Source organism: Ornithodoros turicata, chromosome 8 (genome assembly GCF_037126465.1).
Source record: "Ornithodoros turicata isolate Travis chromosome 8, ASM3712646v1, whole genome shotgun sequence".
NCBI lineage: Eukaryota > Metazoa > Arthropoda > Arachnida > Ixodida > Argasidae > Ornithodoros > Ornithodoros turicata.
The window spans coordinates 34,520,995-34,538,821 of record NC_088208.1 but is presented as its reverse complement, the minus strand read 5'-3'; the positions used below and the strand labels follow the sequence as shown (position 1 = coordinate 34,538,821).

Genomic DNA, 17,827 nt, shown 5'->3' with positions numbered 1-17,827 from the left:
GAATACTGGCAGGTGGTGGGTTCAAATCCTATCACTGGCTGTGCTGTCTGAGGCTTTCTGGCAGACTATGCAGACGAATGTCGGCACAGTTCCTCACGAAGTCGGCCCAGGACGCATGTTACCCACCCACCCGCTCATAGCCACAGTTGCTTCGCGGCGGTAACACGGAATAAAAAAAAAAATATTCCCTTCAGGTACATCGAGGTACATAATCGTTTGCTTCGTCTAGCCCGTCATATTTCGTCTACTGACGTACGTGTAAACAAATAGGCAAATGCTACAAAGGCTCAGTTTCGAGATTACTATTGCAAGTTGCTTCGGCTCATATATAAATTAATACTAACTTATAATTAATCCAGAAGAAAGATATGCATCGGTACAATGCATGACAATAATAATGACACCAGTGGACACTACAATGAGTGCAACGAGCAAAACATATGGATCAGCAAGGTCGCGCCATCTACGTGAAATGGTAACGCGGAGTAATGTTTGTAATGCATTGACCCGCCTGTGGTGGGAAATATTTCTTGCCTTGTAGTGTTGTTGTTGTTGGAAGCGGTTTTGTGTTATGTATTAAACGTCTTTCCGTGTATGGAGTGCTTTATAAAAGCTGCGTTTTCTACGCTTTGTGCAAGTGTCCGAGAAGCAGGTAGGTGCTTTATCAGGTAAGGAGCTCCAGCGATGGAAGTCTTCGAGCGGGAGAATCTGTGAACTTTGAGTGAGGTCAACTACGGGAGACAGGTGTTCCTCCTGTTGCAACATAAGAGAATTACAAAGCCTATGTCTACCTGCGATACTACGCGTTTCTTCCAGATTATTTTGCGCTTTCCCTGCGTTTCTACAAATAAGCTTCACAGTACTGAGACTGAGAACAGCATAACGACGCGAGCTACAACTGCGACACGTGAAATCTAGTGGTGTGTTGTGCTGTCACGATAATCTTTGTGTTCTTTTGTGCATACGTTGTGTGATGTTCAAGTACAATTATGTAGCTGCAACTCTGTAATACGGTATGGCTAATTGGTTGTCTGTCGAGAAAGTTTGTCAACATTTGTTTGTCTTGAATGCTATTCCTCGCGCAGCTGCGCCCAACACACGCGTTTTCTTCTGCGTTCAAATTTGTGGCCGGCGCGCTTGCAGCATGATGCGATGCGCATAACTTGCTTCCCTGACCATATCTTAAATAGCATGACCTTAGAATTGGCTATGTGCTGTGACGTCCAGCAAGGAAGACTTACGGTTTAAAAAAAAAACAAAAAAACAAAGAAAACAATCATTGTACAACGGTAACAGACCACCTGTTCACGATGTTATTGTGTTAATTCGAGGAAGGCTATGTATGGCGGAAGGGTAAAACGCTACACCGCCATCATCTTCGACCCCTTTGAGATGCGGATTACACTACCCACTTACAATTGGGCAATTGTGCCGCTCACAAGGAGAGCAGTGCAGTGTGACAGTACAAGTAGTCTAACCGCTGTAATCAAACACACAGCTCTCAGCTAAACTAGCAAGCTCCTTATCAATTTAGAAATGAAAGCAAGATGTGGTTGTGACATTGATAAGTAAATTGCTAATCTGAGTTTAGTTGATAATTTTACCTTCTTGAGCACCTGTTGCCTTGGCAGTTCAGGTCGGCTTGAGCATGGTACAACTCGTCAAAATGAAGTAATGCATAATTGTGCATTTCTGAGTTGCCTGGCATCAAATGTGAACACGAATCGGCTTCTATTAACAGTAACGGTGGTGGGACACAACCCTGTTACCTGTTGTAACCACAACCCAGACAACACGTCTGCATTGGCTCCTGTCTGAATGTTTCATGCTCAAAATATTTTCAATTGTCATTCCAGATTTTTGACAGAGAAGCTACTTTGCCATTGTGGGCCCTCCGTACACTATTTTGTGGTTCCTCGTGACAGCAAAGCTGATTTTTGTCTTCAACTTGTGTCCTAGTGTCATTTTGTTACGTCTTTATGAGACAGTGGGACATGTATGTCCCACTTTATCATGCCATCATATGTAACATGTACAGCATGTCATCATTAGCAGTAAAGCTGTGAAAATAGCATTAATGCTGTCACAAACATGCAAGTAGTTCTTGGCTTTAATGAACCTTTGGATTTTTTTCTGCACTACAGTGTGAAAGACATGCAGATATGTGATATAGCTTTAAACTCTTTAGCTATTTGTGAATTTGTAATAATTATGTTTCAGTGTTACACTGTTTGCACTTGCTTTGTGGCATGAACTTTGTTAAAATTGTGTTGTGCCTGTGATTGCCATGTTCCTTGTGCTTCTATGTATCACAATGTGAAAGCAGTGTGGAGCCAATGTGTACTTTCGGTACAGCTGAGCTTGAATTATGAGAAACTACTGAATGTGAAGCTTCAATTTTTTTCACTTCTTTGGTACTGCTATACGACTTACTTGTGAGGTAAAGCTTTCGCAATCTTGACACCAAGACAGCACCCTGCATCTATACTGCATACTTTGTTCTAATCCAGAGTCCTGCTGGGCTTACTTAACATATTTTTTACGCTGGTCTAGCTCCAGGGTATACGTCTGATATGACAGGAATGTTTCTTAGCAGTTGCGTAGTAATATGCCCAAATTTAATACTTGTTGTAACTATGTTGTAAATAGCTGTAGGGTGTTTTACGTGGCTCAAGAAGTCTAGGTAGTGCACTTCAAAGACACCAAAGCTCTCTGAATATTGAACTGCGGTTAAGGCTGTTCAATTCGGCCACTTCAGAGACTGTGATATTTCACATATTTGTGAGTCTCCAACCTGCTGTTCACATATCTTTGTCCTACATCGTAGAGACGGAGCCTTTTTTTTTCTTCTTTCTTGAACAAGGTGATCTTGAGCTGTCTGTAGACCACTCCCATGCATGATACATTCTCCTCTATCTGCAAGTGACATAAAGTAATGCACTCGTCATCATTTTAAGTTTACACTAACTTGAGTCGCCGTCGTTATCTTCTTGCAGGACATTCTGAGCTCCTGATGTTCCTAAGTGCCACCCACGCATCTCAGCTCGGTGCACATCCAGCCTCATTGTCTCCACTGATCCACAGATGCAGTGTTTGTCCGTACACAACTGACACAGTCTCTGATTTAATAGAGCATGAGCAGACACACATGGGAGAGCACCATTTGACGTGCAGGTTTTGCGCACAAGTGGCTGCCAGCAGCCAAGAACTGAAGCAACACGAACAGACGCATGTGGACAAGCAGCGTTTCAAGTGCAGGACTTGCCATTACACGGCGGCTTCGGTAAGGATGCTCGCCGTACATGAGAAGGGACACTCCGCGAAGCTGCACTACAAGTGCAAGTTCTGTAACTACGAGGCAGCTCATCCGAGCCTCCTTCGGCGCCACGAAAGGATACACACGGGGGAGAAGCCGTTCAAGTGCAAAACTTGTCCGTACGAGTCGTCGCGGAGTGAAAACTTGAAGAGGCATGAGATGCGGCATAAAATTTAGGGCTTTGGAATTAAGGTCACCGCTCATGGACGTTGTGTGCAGATGTTCCATATGATGAAGGTTATGGCGTGAGTTTTGTTGTCATGTGACGAGGTGGGACTTGCACACAGTGAGGGGTTCCTGCACCGCTGATGCCATAATGTCCCGTGGTGCAAGCACCCGTACACCCGTATAGGCACCCGTATGAGAATTCCGTCATAAGTTGTGCTGAAATGTTTTATATTTGATAACAGTGAAGCCTTGTAGGTACCTTCTTAGGAGGAGAAAAATGCAGAAAAAATGTATTGTTCTTATTAGGAAAACTCCTGAGACTAGGGACTACGAAAACACACACACACGTATACGGTGTGTTTCAAGTGATGTGTCATCAAATTATATTAAAAATATACTTGCCTGAACATTATGGGATCAACGCTACGTATCTCGAGAGATTTTGCCATTACTTCTGAGCACTTTTATCAAATTTAATTTACAAGAATTTGGATTTTCCCAATTGAGCGCCGTCGTCAGTCAACCAGTCTTTATTTTTTACAGAAGCAGAAAGTGCATCCAGGATTTACCCCATTCGAGCACAAAATACGTTCACTACTACAAAGGTAATGGCCGGAAAAAAATTGCGAAAGCCATCCTTTTGAAGAGTCAAATTGGCAGTCGAGCTCATTTTTGCATCAAGATAATGCAAGATGTGACAGAAGGAAAACGGTCTTCCCCTTTCCTGTTTCCATCACTCTCTTCTTTAAGATAATGTGCATTGCAACCGTGATGCCGTTGTCAAAAGGTTGTAAAAGGAAAAGTGAAAAGAAAAATTTGTGGGTCGCGAAAGGGCTGTTTTTTGCATTTTTTTTTTACTATGACCTTAGTAGTAAACATATTTTGTGCTCGAATAGGGTAAATCCTGCATGCGTTTTCTGTTTCTGTTAAAAAAAAAACGTCAGGTTGACTTGTCAAGTTTCTGAGTTCAAATGTGAAAATTAAATTTCATAAAATGCTCAGAAGTAATGGCAAAATCTCCCTTAGTTCAATAGCGTTGATCCCATAATGTTCCGACAAGTAGATTTTTAAATAGAATTATATGACATGTTAGCCGAAACACCCTGTATGTGTGTGTGTGTGTGTGTTTTTGTAGTCCCTGGTCTCGTGATTTTAGTAATATGAATTCGAATTGGCGGCTCGCTTGGTTTTTAGCAGTTCTTTCATGTACTATTCAGGTTTTGCTGTGTAACAAAACAGTTCAGTAGACTCGTGTGTCTTTTAAATTTTCTCACGGCAATTTCAGTGTTTCGTTTTTATGAAATCTGGTGGGACTCGGGTTCTGTGAATGCTGGCAAAATATGCATCTCTTGCTGAAAATAGCCCAAGAAGTGTCTCGACGTTGTTCCCATGTCTAAATCATAGGTCTCTGGAAACTGTATCATTGGGGTTTCACTGTTGTAATTTTTCATCAAAGTGGTGCTGTACCAGCAACTATTTTGTACATACTATTCTGACTTTGTCAGAACCCGGGGCTGGGTACTTTTTGAAAGATGGTGACGCTTTCTACAGAATACCACACATTAGTTGGGCGGCAGACATATCGCTACATATCCTCGCACAGCCATGCACCCATTGTATGTGGCATTGCTTTATGTTATGTGTGTTAATTCAACGCAACGCCAAGCTAGTGATGGTTCTGTGACCTGAAGTAGCAATATGAAAAAATATGCTTTTATGACCCCAAGAATCTTACGGGAGCCATAAAATACTGCATATCGTCTGAACATGCTAGTTACTTTGTATGTTGGTCAAGGGTACAGTGACCACGAAGTGTAAACGGTAGTGGACAAAACGTAAACAAGAACTGTACATTGTTGTGTCATCCATTCCACTATCTGACGCACAATTGTACACCAGTGTGATGTGATACTGTACAAGTGTAAATTTTTTGCATTTACTTTTGTTATTACATGTAGTACAGTAGTGAGTACCGGCGTCTGCTTTTGGCCTCCAGGAGGACAAGTGGGACATTTGAGACACACACACACACATTTTCTCACTTCCCAAAAGGTGTCTCTTTTGCGTCCCTTTCGGAGGACTCAGTGGGGCAGTTGGAACAACCTCAGTGTTAGTCACCTGCACTTGTGCAGATTACAGAGCAACCTCCTGTGCAGGCAGGTCCTACACCACCTTAATGAAAGACCTGGAGATATATTGTCACTTCTTTTTTTCTGCGCTATCAGCGGTGCCCTTTTGTTAGACTACCGTGCAATGTCGAAAATGATTGCTCTGTGCAATTGTCTCCTTGCCTTCAAAGTTGCACACTGTGCATACGCTATGCTTGCCGAGTTTTTGTACACGCATGCTGTCAGTTTGCCTTTGAGCTCTAGCACCATTTTCTGTTGTTTGGGGTTATTTTTTTTAGTGTCTTTTATACCGCTCCCATAAAAGTTGATATTAACACCGAATGCATCATTTGCGGGCGTGATAACAGCCCCCCGGGGGCACCTGTGGGAATTTTAAGTGAACAAAAATCATTGCGTTACCCTAAGAGAATAATTTTGTTCAATTAAGATTTCCTCATGGCTCCAAGGGTTGCTGTAATCGCATTCGGGGACAAGACCACATTTTTTTCCAGTGTTGTTATTAACCTTGATGGGAGCTGTACACGAAGATGTATGCAATATGCACATCTACGGTGTGTCTGAATTATTACTGCAATTTATTTGTGTATATGTTTCTGCAGAGTTTTATAAGACTACACATGTGGCAACAGAAATATTTTACGCAGCTGAGCTGACTGATCTGTTGGCTGAATCTGATCAGCTTTAGCTTAAATATTGTATGTGCCACTAGAGCACTATGGTCCACTAGGGCACATGGTCCACTAGGGCACATGGTCCACTAGGGCACATGGTCCACTAGGGCACTATGGTCCACTAGGGCACTATGGTCCACTAGAGCACTATGGTCCACTAGAGCACTATGGTCCACTAGGGCACTATGGTCCACTAGGGCACTATGGTCCACTAGAGAGTATGGTCCCATCACCCCCATTTGTGGTTAAGTGCAGATGGAAGGGTGAATATCACAACAACAACAAAAAATCCAAAAAGAAACTAAGCAAGAAATAGAGATAAGTTGATGCAAGTAATATATTGACCTTGGATTAACCTCTCCTCTTCAGCGTGATTATTTTTGTTGAACTGTCAATTTCATTTTGTTTGTTTGTGCTCGTTTTCTTGTTCCATTATTTTCTCTATTCTTATCATTGGTTGTCTTCCACGCTCTCATGTACCAGTGTGTTACACCGTATCATAGTTTATCACTGTCACTGCATTGACGTATGTGTGATAACATTCCATTGCTTCAATCAAGCATTGTTATTTAATTTTTTGGAGTTGATTGATATCATCCTGCTATAATTTTGAGGCCTAAGTTCTCTTACGCATGGTGTGCATTCAAGGAAAAAAATAAAATCTTAGACCCGGTAAAAAAAATGCATTTTTGTGCAGTGGTGAATATTTTTTTCGGTGTACCGCAGACACCCCGGTCATAAAACTATGTGGGTCATGCTGACGAGAGAAATTTGGGCACAGTTATGACCGTGATCCGACGGTTATGCAGTGAACAATTTTTCTTCGATGTCACGCAGCACAAGACTAAATTGCAGCGGCACTGTACATGATAATTAGTCAAACTACCTTCCTGCATGTCTAACCATGTTCACAGCAGATCACTCAAGTGTGTTTCTGTACTCTTTTATTTTTATTTTTTCAGGAGTGCTGCGCGACACGTTCCAAGACCAGCCGCAGGGAGAGTCGGCGCTATTCCTGGAGTCCGAAACAACGGCTTACGAGAGTGAATTGCTTCCTAACAACCTGTGGCAAAGCTCAAGCGTACTGGCGAAGAGCAAGCGCTCAAAGGAGAGGAGGTTCAAGTGCCGATTCTGCACTTATGCCGGAAGTCAGCTGAGTCACCTCGTAAACCACGAGCGAAGACACACCGGAGAGAAGCCTTACAAGTGCAGCTTTTGCAGCTACGCCTCGGCTGTGCAGTGCACGTTGGTCAGGCACGAAAGGACACACACGGGGGAGAAACCTTACAAGTGCCAGTTCTGCTCCTTCGCGACCAATCAGAGTGGGGTCTTAAAGAAACATCGAGAGAAACACATGCTCTAGTTCGGGCGACCGTCTCTGGGGTGGACGATGAGACGTTTAACGCTTCCTCTTACCACCTTTCCCACGTGGGCACGTGGAGTTGGGATGTCGTCTGCTTCGGCCATTTGCTACAGGTGATTTCAAACACAGGCTATGTGTGGCTGCCCATGCGGCTCGTGATGGCTTATCGCCATAGCTACAGCTGCCGAGGCACAGACACGATTAGTGGACTTTTAATGACCATGTCACATCGTTTAAGTGATCAGACGTTGTTTACTCTCGGTGGTTTTTAAGTTTACAACGAAAATATAGTTGCCATCCGCAGCTTTACAAGTCAGAGATCAGTAGCAGCAGAGGCTGGTGTCTTTACAGTTGCCAAATGGTTTCTTGGACTTCAGAAACTGCAAATTGTCTCCGAATTATCGAGCCGTCCAAGTGGTTACTTTTTACACAAAGGTGACATGCACATTGCACATGCGCATCCCAAAATATCAATATATACTCTTATTCGCTCTGCAGCACAAAGCATTAGTTTACCAGAAATTCTATGATCATCACATTTAATAAGTGCAAGGGCTGTTGCAAGGACTAGTGTACAATGGCACCAGATGAGGTTGTTGTTGTTGTCATCATTGGTGGGACTACTAATGCCAGACATGTTATAGACGTGGTGTCAAGATCACACACGCTGATGCTGCGGATTGGCAGACCCTATTCTCTTAGGTGCAGTTCTCACAAATGGCGGATCCCTTTGTGACAGCTGCTGCACTTGGTGCATGTATCCCAATCACGTCTGCTTCCCTTCACATCAGATACAACGTGTCATGTTCACTTTCAGTTTGTTCAATGCACCCTACTACTACTGTGTACATAGGGGTCTCCACCTCTGTGCACAGGGGACATGCATGCTTTGAGTGCCGTTAAACAAATTTGCATTGCTGGGGTCCAAATATTCGGCTGGTGACTGTACCATACGACTGATGATACTGAAAAATATATCCCACAGTTCGTAATATTGTAGGAGATTATCTTCTGCTGAATTTCTGGTGAATTTGTTTGCAACTGCAACAAAGAATATGCCTTGAAATTCCAGCCCAACCTAAACAAAGAAAATTAGAGAACTGCTGTGATATTAACCAGGCATGGCAATCTCATGGCCCACAACTGTTTTCTGATTGTCTACAAGCACTTAGTTTTGCTCTTGCACACACTATTTGGAATGTACAGTAACTTTAGTCATGTACTTCTGGGAATTGTGGGCCATACAGGGTCACAGTTTCATGCGTACTTTTAAGGTTCTCGAGAGTAGAATGTAAGATTGGCGACAGCGTGCACCATTATGTTTATTGAGTTTGTTCAGTTCAAAGCACACTGCAAACAACAGCAGAAAAAAGAAAAAAAATGCTCCGACAGCCTGCTGCACAGCCAATCCTTCGCTACTGAGGTATGTGAGGTTGAGATTAAATCACTTCCATCATCATGCATCGTTAAAAAGAATGATGATCTGAAACCAGGTATCCGCCAGGCACTCTAATCCTTCGGCTATGCAATGCATTCTGAGCGGGTCCCTACATAGCAGTCCCAGAAGATTGAAATTTCATTGTTGTAACGTGATAAAGATGGATGCTGAACACAGCACTCCTAAGGGAAAACAGAAGAGTTTCATTGAAAGAGTTTTGAATGATTCAGCACATCCTAATGCTGGTGGATGCAGATGGCTGGTAGTTTTATCCCATCCTGTCTTTCTACAGATTCTACAGACCCAATTAAGAATTGTCCTGCCAGTCATCCTTCTTAAAAGTCTTATCCTGTATCTTCTCTTGTGTGCCCAGCACAGTAATGAAATACTTTTTGTGGCTGGTAGATATGTGACAATGTACACATCTCAGTCAGCTGAAGTGATGTTCAGTGTTATACTGAAGGTAGTGGGAAAGTTTTCTAACTTCCTTCCAATACACCACAACCCAGTTAAACTTATCTTTTCTAACTTCCATGAGATGCCTTGTACACATTCTGTTTGTGTAATAAAAGAACTGTATTTTTGTAACATTGGAGCGCAGTGACTGTCCTTTAATTTCCTAGAGCCGTCCAGTGGTCTGCAGCAAAGCACCCAAGAACGCTGTACACATGTATTGCAAATGAGTGTTGTTTGTGACACGTGAACAGCATTTTATATCAAACGCTATAGGGGTTCTCTGAAAAGGTATCATGGCATGTACAGCACAGCGGCATAGCTCAACTGTTAAGTGTTCATTACTCTTTAGTGTAACATTTAATTGGTTCATATTTGTAAGTTGTCACACATAAGCACATTGCCATTCTGTCATTGAATTATCAACATAAATTTTGTGCACTTTACAATAATAAACTTTTACCGCTGTACGCCCATTTGAAAGGGAGTGCTTGCATTATTTTCGTTTCTTTTTAGTTCTGTCATGAGTCAAAATAATATTTACCTTAATTAACTGCAAGCATAGGCATAAGGTGAAGCTATTGATGGGAAAGGAAAGATTATGAACAGTAAACTTTCTTTTCACAGTGTCTAGTGGGACCGTTGAAATTTGCAGGGTAATATAGCAACAACAATTTTGCGTGTGAATGCTCCAAAGGGTGAGGCCTTCTTCTGAAAGTGACCTCTTGTTTCAGGTATCTCCAACGTGGACTCCCATTTTGAGGCAGCAGTAAACGACGTGATGGTGCCAAGTTTGGAGCGAACGGCAGGAAGAGGAACTTACGAATGCAGCTTGTGCCCATACATGACAAAGTACGCAACCTGCTTAAAACGGCACCTGCGGACTCACACCGGTGAAAAACCGTTCAAGTGCCGGTTCTGCAACCACAGGGCAGCGCAACGTTCCAACATAAAGCTGCACGAGAGGGTTCACACGGGAGAAAAGCGATTCAAGTGCAGGTTTTGTGATTACTCCGTTTCGTGCTACAAGAGCATGCAAGTGCACGAGAGGATACACACATGCTAAAAGACATAGAAATCCAATATCGACAGTATACATAGAGAAGCAGTTGTGCTGGGAATGCGGATTTCAGAGCACCCGCACTTGCAAGAAACTGTTACGCCAGTGAAAGCCATTCCTTATTTGTTTACAACCAAGTGTCGTTATCAGAGCCCACAAGAAAGAAAAAAAAAATGGGACAAGATGGTACCATGAGGGCAGCAACATTTAACCAGCCAAGGGAACACTCGTGCTGATCAAAGGTATAAGATTTGTTGTGCATTTTGAGCCTTTATTGTCCCATAGCAAATGTTTTGTAATTATTTTGACCATTTTTTATTTTGACCATTTTGTCATGTGCCTGAAGTTGCACCGTATCAGAAATGAATACAAAATATTGCGTGCTGTTTATGGTCTTTTTTTTACAGTGAAGGTGCTACATTGACATTGATTAAAGCGCCACTATGGACTAAATAATTATGTTATACTGTATCATATCTTATCAATATTATGTACACGGTGTTTTTTTTTATTAGTTACAGAATTTTTATTTAAAAACTAGCAGAGCAAAATAGGTGCCGTTTTTGCTGTTGAGTTACATGGCCAGGCGAACATTCTCTCGGCGAAAGTATGTGGCTACAAGATCACTAATTACCTAGAACTCATTAATTAACTCTCGCTCGTGCGTCGCTGTTGTTTCGGCTCATTTGCATGAAGCTCGGCGATGAATATTTCAACGCACGTGTGGGTTTAAGGTTTTTTTTTTTAATGGAATGGCTTTCAACGAGGAATATCTCCCGTTCTGCTATATCGCTTTTCCGAGAAATCCCCTAATTAAAGGGTTAATTAATGAATTTTATGTAATTAGTTATCCTGTAAATACAATACTTTCTTCGAGTGAATGCTCGCCTGGCCATATAATTAATCTGTAAAAACGGCATATATTTTGCTTTGCTAGTTTTTTAATAAAAGTTCAGTAACGAATTTAAGAAAAAAATATCCTCTATATCTCGCTCAATGGCTTAGTACACAAGACATAAATGCTGTAAGTGAAAATTCCGTGCTCTCACGAAATTTGGAAAGAACCTGCGAAACTCGAGCTTCGGATTCTCAAAGGGTCTGTGACGTGACCGGCAGTTCTGGCGTCTGTCTTCTCGCAGCAGCGCACGCATCTTCCCAAACTCCGCTCCCCGCCCCACATTGGCAGACTGCCAGCAGCTGTTGTGAGAGGACGGGTATCTACCTTCTAGGAGTAATGTTGCCAGACGCATGACAGATTGCGCACCCTGCATACTTCACAAAACTAGAAATTTTATGATACCGTAGAGTCCGTTTATTACGATATCCGATATAACGATATCCGATATAACGATAACTCCGATATTACGATCAAATTGCTGGTTCCCGTCAGCTCACCGATAGAAGTATACATGTAATGCTCCGATATAGCGAACGTCGTGAAGGCGTTTGCTCACGTAGAGCGATCAAAATTCTCCCGGCGGTCGATAAAACGCGCGAAAAGTCCAGAAACAGGATTCCATCTTCATGATAGGGGACCGAGAGACACGGAACAAGAAGGACGGACGACAAATTCCCATCACATATTCATATTTTCGTTGAAAAAACAAAAACAAAAAAATTGAGTAGGCATTTTGGGGAGCCCCTCGATAAGCATTAAAGTGAGAACGCATTGCGGTTAGCGGCGTATATACTGACGGGGATTAGATGTGCGCGTTGCAGGCAGCGCGTTTGATATATATATATATATATATATATATATATATATATATATATATATATATATATATGTGTGTGTTATTAATTTATTTATTTTATTTTTTTCTGGTGTGTCGAGTGATACTATGGCGTCTGCCGAAGCCATTGAGGAATGGCACTTGCTCGACTTGAAGTTGCACGTGCTCGACGGGTTTTGTACACGTGGTTTTGTATACCGATGCAAAACCAAGTTGCGAAGTACGGCGCCTTCCAAAATGTGAGTTGGCACACGCACCGTTGCGCATGCATCATCACCCAAACACGTGTCGAGGACGAGGACCCACCCGTGGACGAGGCGCGCATTCTAAAGGTTACGCAGTGATGATGACTGTGATAGAAGAAGATTCTCCCTACCATGAAGATGACTGCGGCAATGTGTGACGAGCAATGGATGAAGTTGCCAAGATGGCGTATATGCAGGCCAGCTGGTGGATGAACTCCGTAATGTAAAAGCCTGAGTCTGGGCACACAGAGGGATGACACGAACAACACGACTCAAAGTTTTGAGTCGTGTGTTCGAGTCGTTCAGTACGTCTCTGCACATGAGAGAAAGAAAAGATTGGAGAATGCACGTGACAAAGCGCCTGTCCACTCAGAAAGCAGCAATAAGGGGGTATTCGCAGACGGGCCACAACGCTATCGTGAAAAAGATGAAGCCACGTGGACCTCACGTGCAGCTGTTGTGGTTTGACAGCGATCCGATGAGATCCGTTCTACATGCACGAGGTGAAAGGGAAAAGCCGAGGGGCTGCGCGTTGCTGCGATCTCCAGGCGATGCCAACAACGCGCCCTCGTGCATAGCGTATTGCGTTCATTGCACTTTTCAGAAAGCGACTGCATGTTGGGGGCGCGGAAAATTATCCACTCATATCCTGTATCAAACGAGCAAGCAAAGGGCTGTGCTTCAACTGTGCTCAGTCGTTCTTGCTGTTGCGGTTCGAAGGTCGCCATACTTTTGCCCAGAGGAAAAAAAAAAAAAATCCAGAGGTGATTTATATGCATGGCCCATGCTCTGTATAGTATTCATATTGCAGATTTTTCACCGATCATTGATTGTCCATATGGGAGGTCCTTTCACCAACAGGCTTGCGCACTATCTTTTCAAGAGGAGACGTCAAGCAACAAAAAAAAATATTAGTTTCGAGTGCACATATGTACGTCCAATACATGTATTGAATGAGACAACTACTGTAAATAAATAGCACATAGTTGGATTTACTGTGGACAGCGATATTCTTCCAGCTTTCTGGTTGCGGTCAGTATCTGAGACATTCCATATTTCTTCAAATCCATTGTAAATTTCTGCTGTCATTTCGTAATTCAAACAGTATTCGCGTTTCATCGTAAAGAAAGCTTTACAGCCCGACGACATAATTAGACTCAAAATCTCATTAGTAAGCAGCTATGGTGTGTCACTTGACGGTCTTTATCGTCCTCAAATTTTACAGCATCGATAAATCAGTGGTGGTGTGACATCTCGCTCCGCTGCTGTGCCATCCATCGGGCTATTTTTGCACACGCAACGGCATGGACACGGACCTCTGCCATGGGAGAGGTCATCTGCTTCTAAGAACCACTGGGAATGACGGGGGTGCACGCGTACTGCTGATGTTATCCCCCGGAGCTGTGATACACGAAACAGAGTTTTCTCTTCTTAATTACGTCACACAAGATATTTTTTTTCTCACATCGTTTTGCACTGCAATGGGATATTCCCAGGACTGTTCATCTCGTGCACGGGGGCATGTCTGCTGCCTTTGTGGCTTTTTTTTTTTTTTTCCTTATTCGGACAGTATTTTGTGGGGTGTTGCAATATATTTGAGAAGTGGGAGTGTTATAGGTGTGTGTGTGTTTGATGGGGGGGCACCCGGGTATAACGCTTGAACTACAAGGTATATTAAAATGACTTAGGTGCCACACGTACGTGGACAACACAAGTCAGGCGCTGTCCGCTATTTCCATGACCTTTGTTCACATTCTACACAACGCTAGCGTTTTTTAGCGTCATTACACGCGATGCAAAGACGCCCAGAAGACAGTTTTCAAAATGCCCCTAATATCCATCATCCTTGCAGTAACGTCAACGGCATCAACATTATTACTCAAAGTCTTCGCCATTATCATCTACCTTCGCGTGGCTGGCGAACGTCAGCGAACTGACAGGCGCGCGTTCGTCTTCGGACAGTACATTCCACGCGCTGCGCGTGCTGGGGTCGGTCACCCCTGGCCAAAAATGGACGAACGCGTTGCGGAAACGGACATCCTGGCCCCGAGCACGGACAGTAACCAAAACGCATCTCGTAGAAAGCTCGTCGTTGCAGGTTCGCTCTTCGGCATCGTTTTGATACTCAGTTCTTGCGTCACCGTCATCTGCAACGTCTACATGCTCTTCAAGCCGCAGACTAACCCGGTGCGCTTCCCATTGCTGCCGAAGCCAGAACCAACAATGACGCTGAAAATACGCATGTCGGATGTGGAGAATAATCTCTTGTCGGTTCTCAACAAAAATACTACGCTCTTCAAGACGGCAGCACAGGTACAGCCAGCGCCCCCCTTAACTCAGACCTACGCGGATGCTGGCTCGCTTGTTGGTGCTAGAGCGAACATCCTACCCGTTGCTGCAGAACGCCAAGTGTACAGCGATGGGAACACTGCCAAGGAAATTGTTATAATCCCTGCTCCAGCATGTGGTCAAGTGTGGGAAAGCCACAGGCTCGACTGCCATCCCGACCGACCGCCATCGTATACGTCTTGCTTGAAGCGCGGTTGCTGCTACGAGCCTGTTAACAGCACCGGATCGCCGCCGGAGGTTGGATTCATTCTGCCGCCGTCGTGCTTCTACCCGTCTAACTATCTCGGCTATAAGGTTGAATCCGTCGAGAGGAGTCTTTTCAAGACAGTGGTCAGAGCGAAGAGAGTGACCCCGTCTGGATTCCCAAACGACGCTAGCACCGTAATAATTGAAATTATAAATTACGACGACTTCACGGCGCGTATTCGAGTGACCGACGCGAAAACGAAGAGGTACGAAGTGCCCTTCCCTAAGGTAGCGGACCAGAGGAAGACTCATCCGAAGTTGTACGACGTCGTGGTGAGTCTAAACGGCGAGCTCCAAGTCACCAGATTGTCTTCGAGAAAGCCCGTCTTTCATACAAATATCTCCACTCTCGTGTACGCGGAACAGCTGTTGCAGTTGTCGACACGACTTCCCTCTCGTTACGTTTACGGTATCGGTGACGTCAAGTCACCTTTACTTCGAAGTACAGACTGGCATAAAATCACTCTCTTCAATGCTGGACGCTCGCCAACAGAAGGAAAGAACTTCTACGGCTCGCACCCTTTCCTCATAACCTTAGAAGAGAACGGTGAATCATCGGGTCTCTTCCTCCTGAACAGCAATGCGATGGACATTATCCTCCAACCAAGTCCCTCTGCGACGTTCCGAACTATCGGCGGTATCCTGGACGTCTTTGTGTTCGTCGGCCCAACGCCGCAAAAGGTAGTCCAGCAGTACACCGCGATCGTGGGGAGACCCTTCATGCCGCCTTACTGGAGCTTGGGGTTTCACCTTAGCAGGTGGGGGTACTCCACCATCGAAGAAGTACACGATGTCTGGAAACGGAACGTGCGCGTTGGCATCCCCGTGGAAGCCATATGGCTCGATGCGGATTACATGGAAGACTTGAGGCCGTTCTCGTACGACCGGTCGCGATTTCCAGGGCTTCCGGAGTTTGCCCAGGAGTTACATAAACGTGACACAAAATTGATGCTAACCTTGCATCCTGGTATTGACAGCAATCGCGACAAAGGTAGTTACCTTCCGTTTGATGAAGGCGACAGACGTGACATTTTCATCCGAATGGAGAGCGGAAGATACAATCACGGCTTGATCGGGAACAGAAGCGGAATCGTGTTCCCCGACTTTACGAATCCGATATCTCAAGAATACTGGGGTCAAATGCTGTCTTATTTTCACCAAGCAATGCATTTCGACGGAGTGTGGCTGGACCTCAACGAGCCATCGTCGCTTTACAGCGGATCAGAGGTAGGATGTCCGAACTCGTCGCTCGAAAATCCGCCATATCTGCCAGGGGATGGTCAAGAACAGTTGTGCACAAAGACCCTCTGCATGACATCCAGACTCCACGCCTCTCTCCACTACAACGTCCACAACCTGTACAGCTACGCCCAGACCCTCCGCACGTACGACGCCCTTATCCACATAATGTCCCAGCGACCTTTCATAATCTCCAGGTCGACCTTCTCTGGCCAGGGTCACTACTCTGGTCACTGGAGCGGCGACATCGAGTCGGACTGGGACTCGTTGCGGTATTCGATTCCGTCTATGCTCACTTTCAACATTCTCGGGATGCCCATGACTGGATCCGACATCTGTGGCTTTTGGGACAACGCTACGGCTGAACTCTGCCACCGCTGGCACGCTCTGGGTGCATTCTATCCGTTCGCCAGGAACCACAACTCAAAAGGAAGTGTTGATCAGGATCCAGCGTCGTGGGGCCCTCAGTACTCTTCAGCGGCTCGAAAGGTCCTGCGAGTGCGGTACAACTTCTTGCCTTACCTTTACACACTCTTTTACCGTAGCAATGTCTTCGGGGACACAGTAGCACGCCCGCTTTTCTTCGAATTCCCGAAAGACGTCAACACTTACGGCATCGACACACAGTTCCTGTGGGGCGCTTCGCTTCTCGTCCTGCCAATCGTCGAGCCGAATACGACGGAGATCAAACCTTACCTTCCGCGAGGTATCTGGTTCGACACGCTCCTAGGTACGCCATACCATAGTGCCGGAGAAGACTTCTCAATCACCCCTCAAGCGGACTTGGTCTGCCTTCTTCTACGGGGTGGCAGCCTAATTCCAACTCAAGAGACGGCGCAGACGACAGCAGCAGGCAGACTCAAACCGTTCAGTCTTCTAGTCGCTGAAGACACCGAAGGCGTCGCCACGGGCGAGCTGTACTGGGACGATGGGGAGTCCGTGGGAGCGTACGAAAAGGGAGATTACAATCTAATGAAGTTCACCGTGGTAAACGCCCAACTGAATGGATACTGCATACATTGCAAATACGATACAATTATGCTTCTTAACGCTGTTGTCCTCTACGGCTTGAAGCAGAAGCCGAAGGTTGTTCATTTTAATACTCGTCCAGCGAACTTCACGTACAACCCAGAAGGGCAGTTTATGAAAGTTACAGCACTGCACTTCCAGATGACGAAGGGGTTCTCCATGACGTGGATATATTGAGTGCGCCGACTTCTTCGTGGGTCGCAGCATGCAGCTGAAGTAGTAAAAATTGATGCTCTACGAAGTATTAAAAATATGTCTCAAACTAATTAATTTTCGTTGATTTGTTCCTAAAGTGGCCAGAGTTCACTTTTGCGGGGAACCCCTATGTACGTAGTCCCCCCAGTATACGTCTGGAGGAGTAAAGCTTTCATAAAGGCTGAGAACTAAG

General features: G+C 44.6%; 2 protein-coding genes across 6 annotated transcripts; both read left to right on the top strand.

Moving 5' to 3' along the window:
* The first annotated feature begins 492 nt into the window (after nucleotides 1-492).
* Nucleotides 493-10,986, top strand: LOC135367088 (zinc finger protein 513-like). Of its 5 annotated transcripts, none has more exons than XM_064600196.1 (3): nucleotides 493-652; nucleotides 2,997-3,283; nucleotides 7,247-9,680. In XM_064600196.1, exons 1-3 carry the CDS (start codon nucleotides 595-597, stop codon nucleotides 7,439-7,441), a joined length of 540 nt encoding a protein of 179 aa, XP_064456266.1. In that variant the 5' UTR covers nucleotides 493-594; the 3' UTR covers nucleotides 7,442-9,680. The 5 variants fall into 5 exon arrangements, 1 of the variants encoding a protein (XP_064456266.1); XR_010414352.1 differs by lacking the exon at nucleotides 2,997-3,283 and adding an exon at nucleotides 10,273-10,986 and having other exon boundaries at nucleotides 565-920; nucleotides 7,247-7,760; XR_010414353.1 differs by lacking the exon at nucleotides 2,997-3,283 and having other exon boundaries at nucleotides 565-668.
* A 3,600-nt stretch (nucleotides 10,987-14,586) lies between these two features.
* On the top strand, nucleotides 14,587-17,616 carry LOC135367586 (lysosomal alpha-glucosidase-like). The gene has a single exon (XM_064600876.1). The coding sequence runs from the start codon at nucleotides 14,587-14,589 to the stop codon at nucleotides 17,614-17,616; it is 3,030 nt and encodes a 1,009-aa protein (XP_064456946.1).
* Nucleotides 17,617-17,827: the final 211 nt, after the last annotated feature.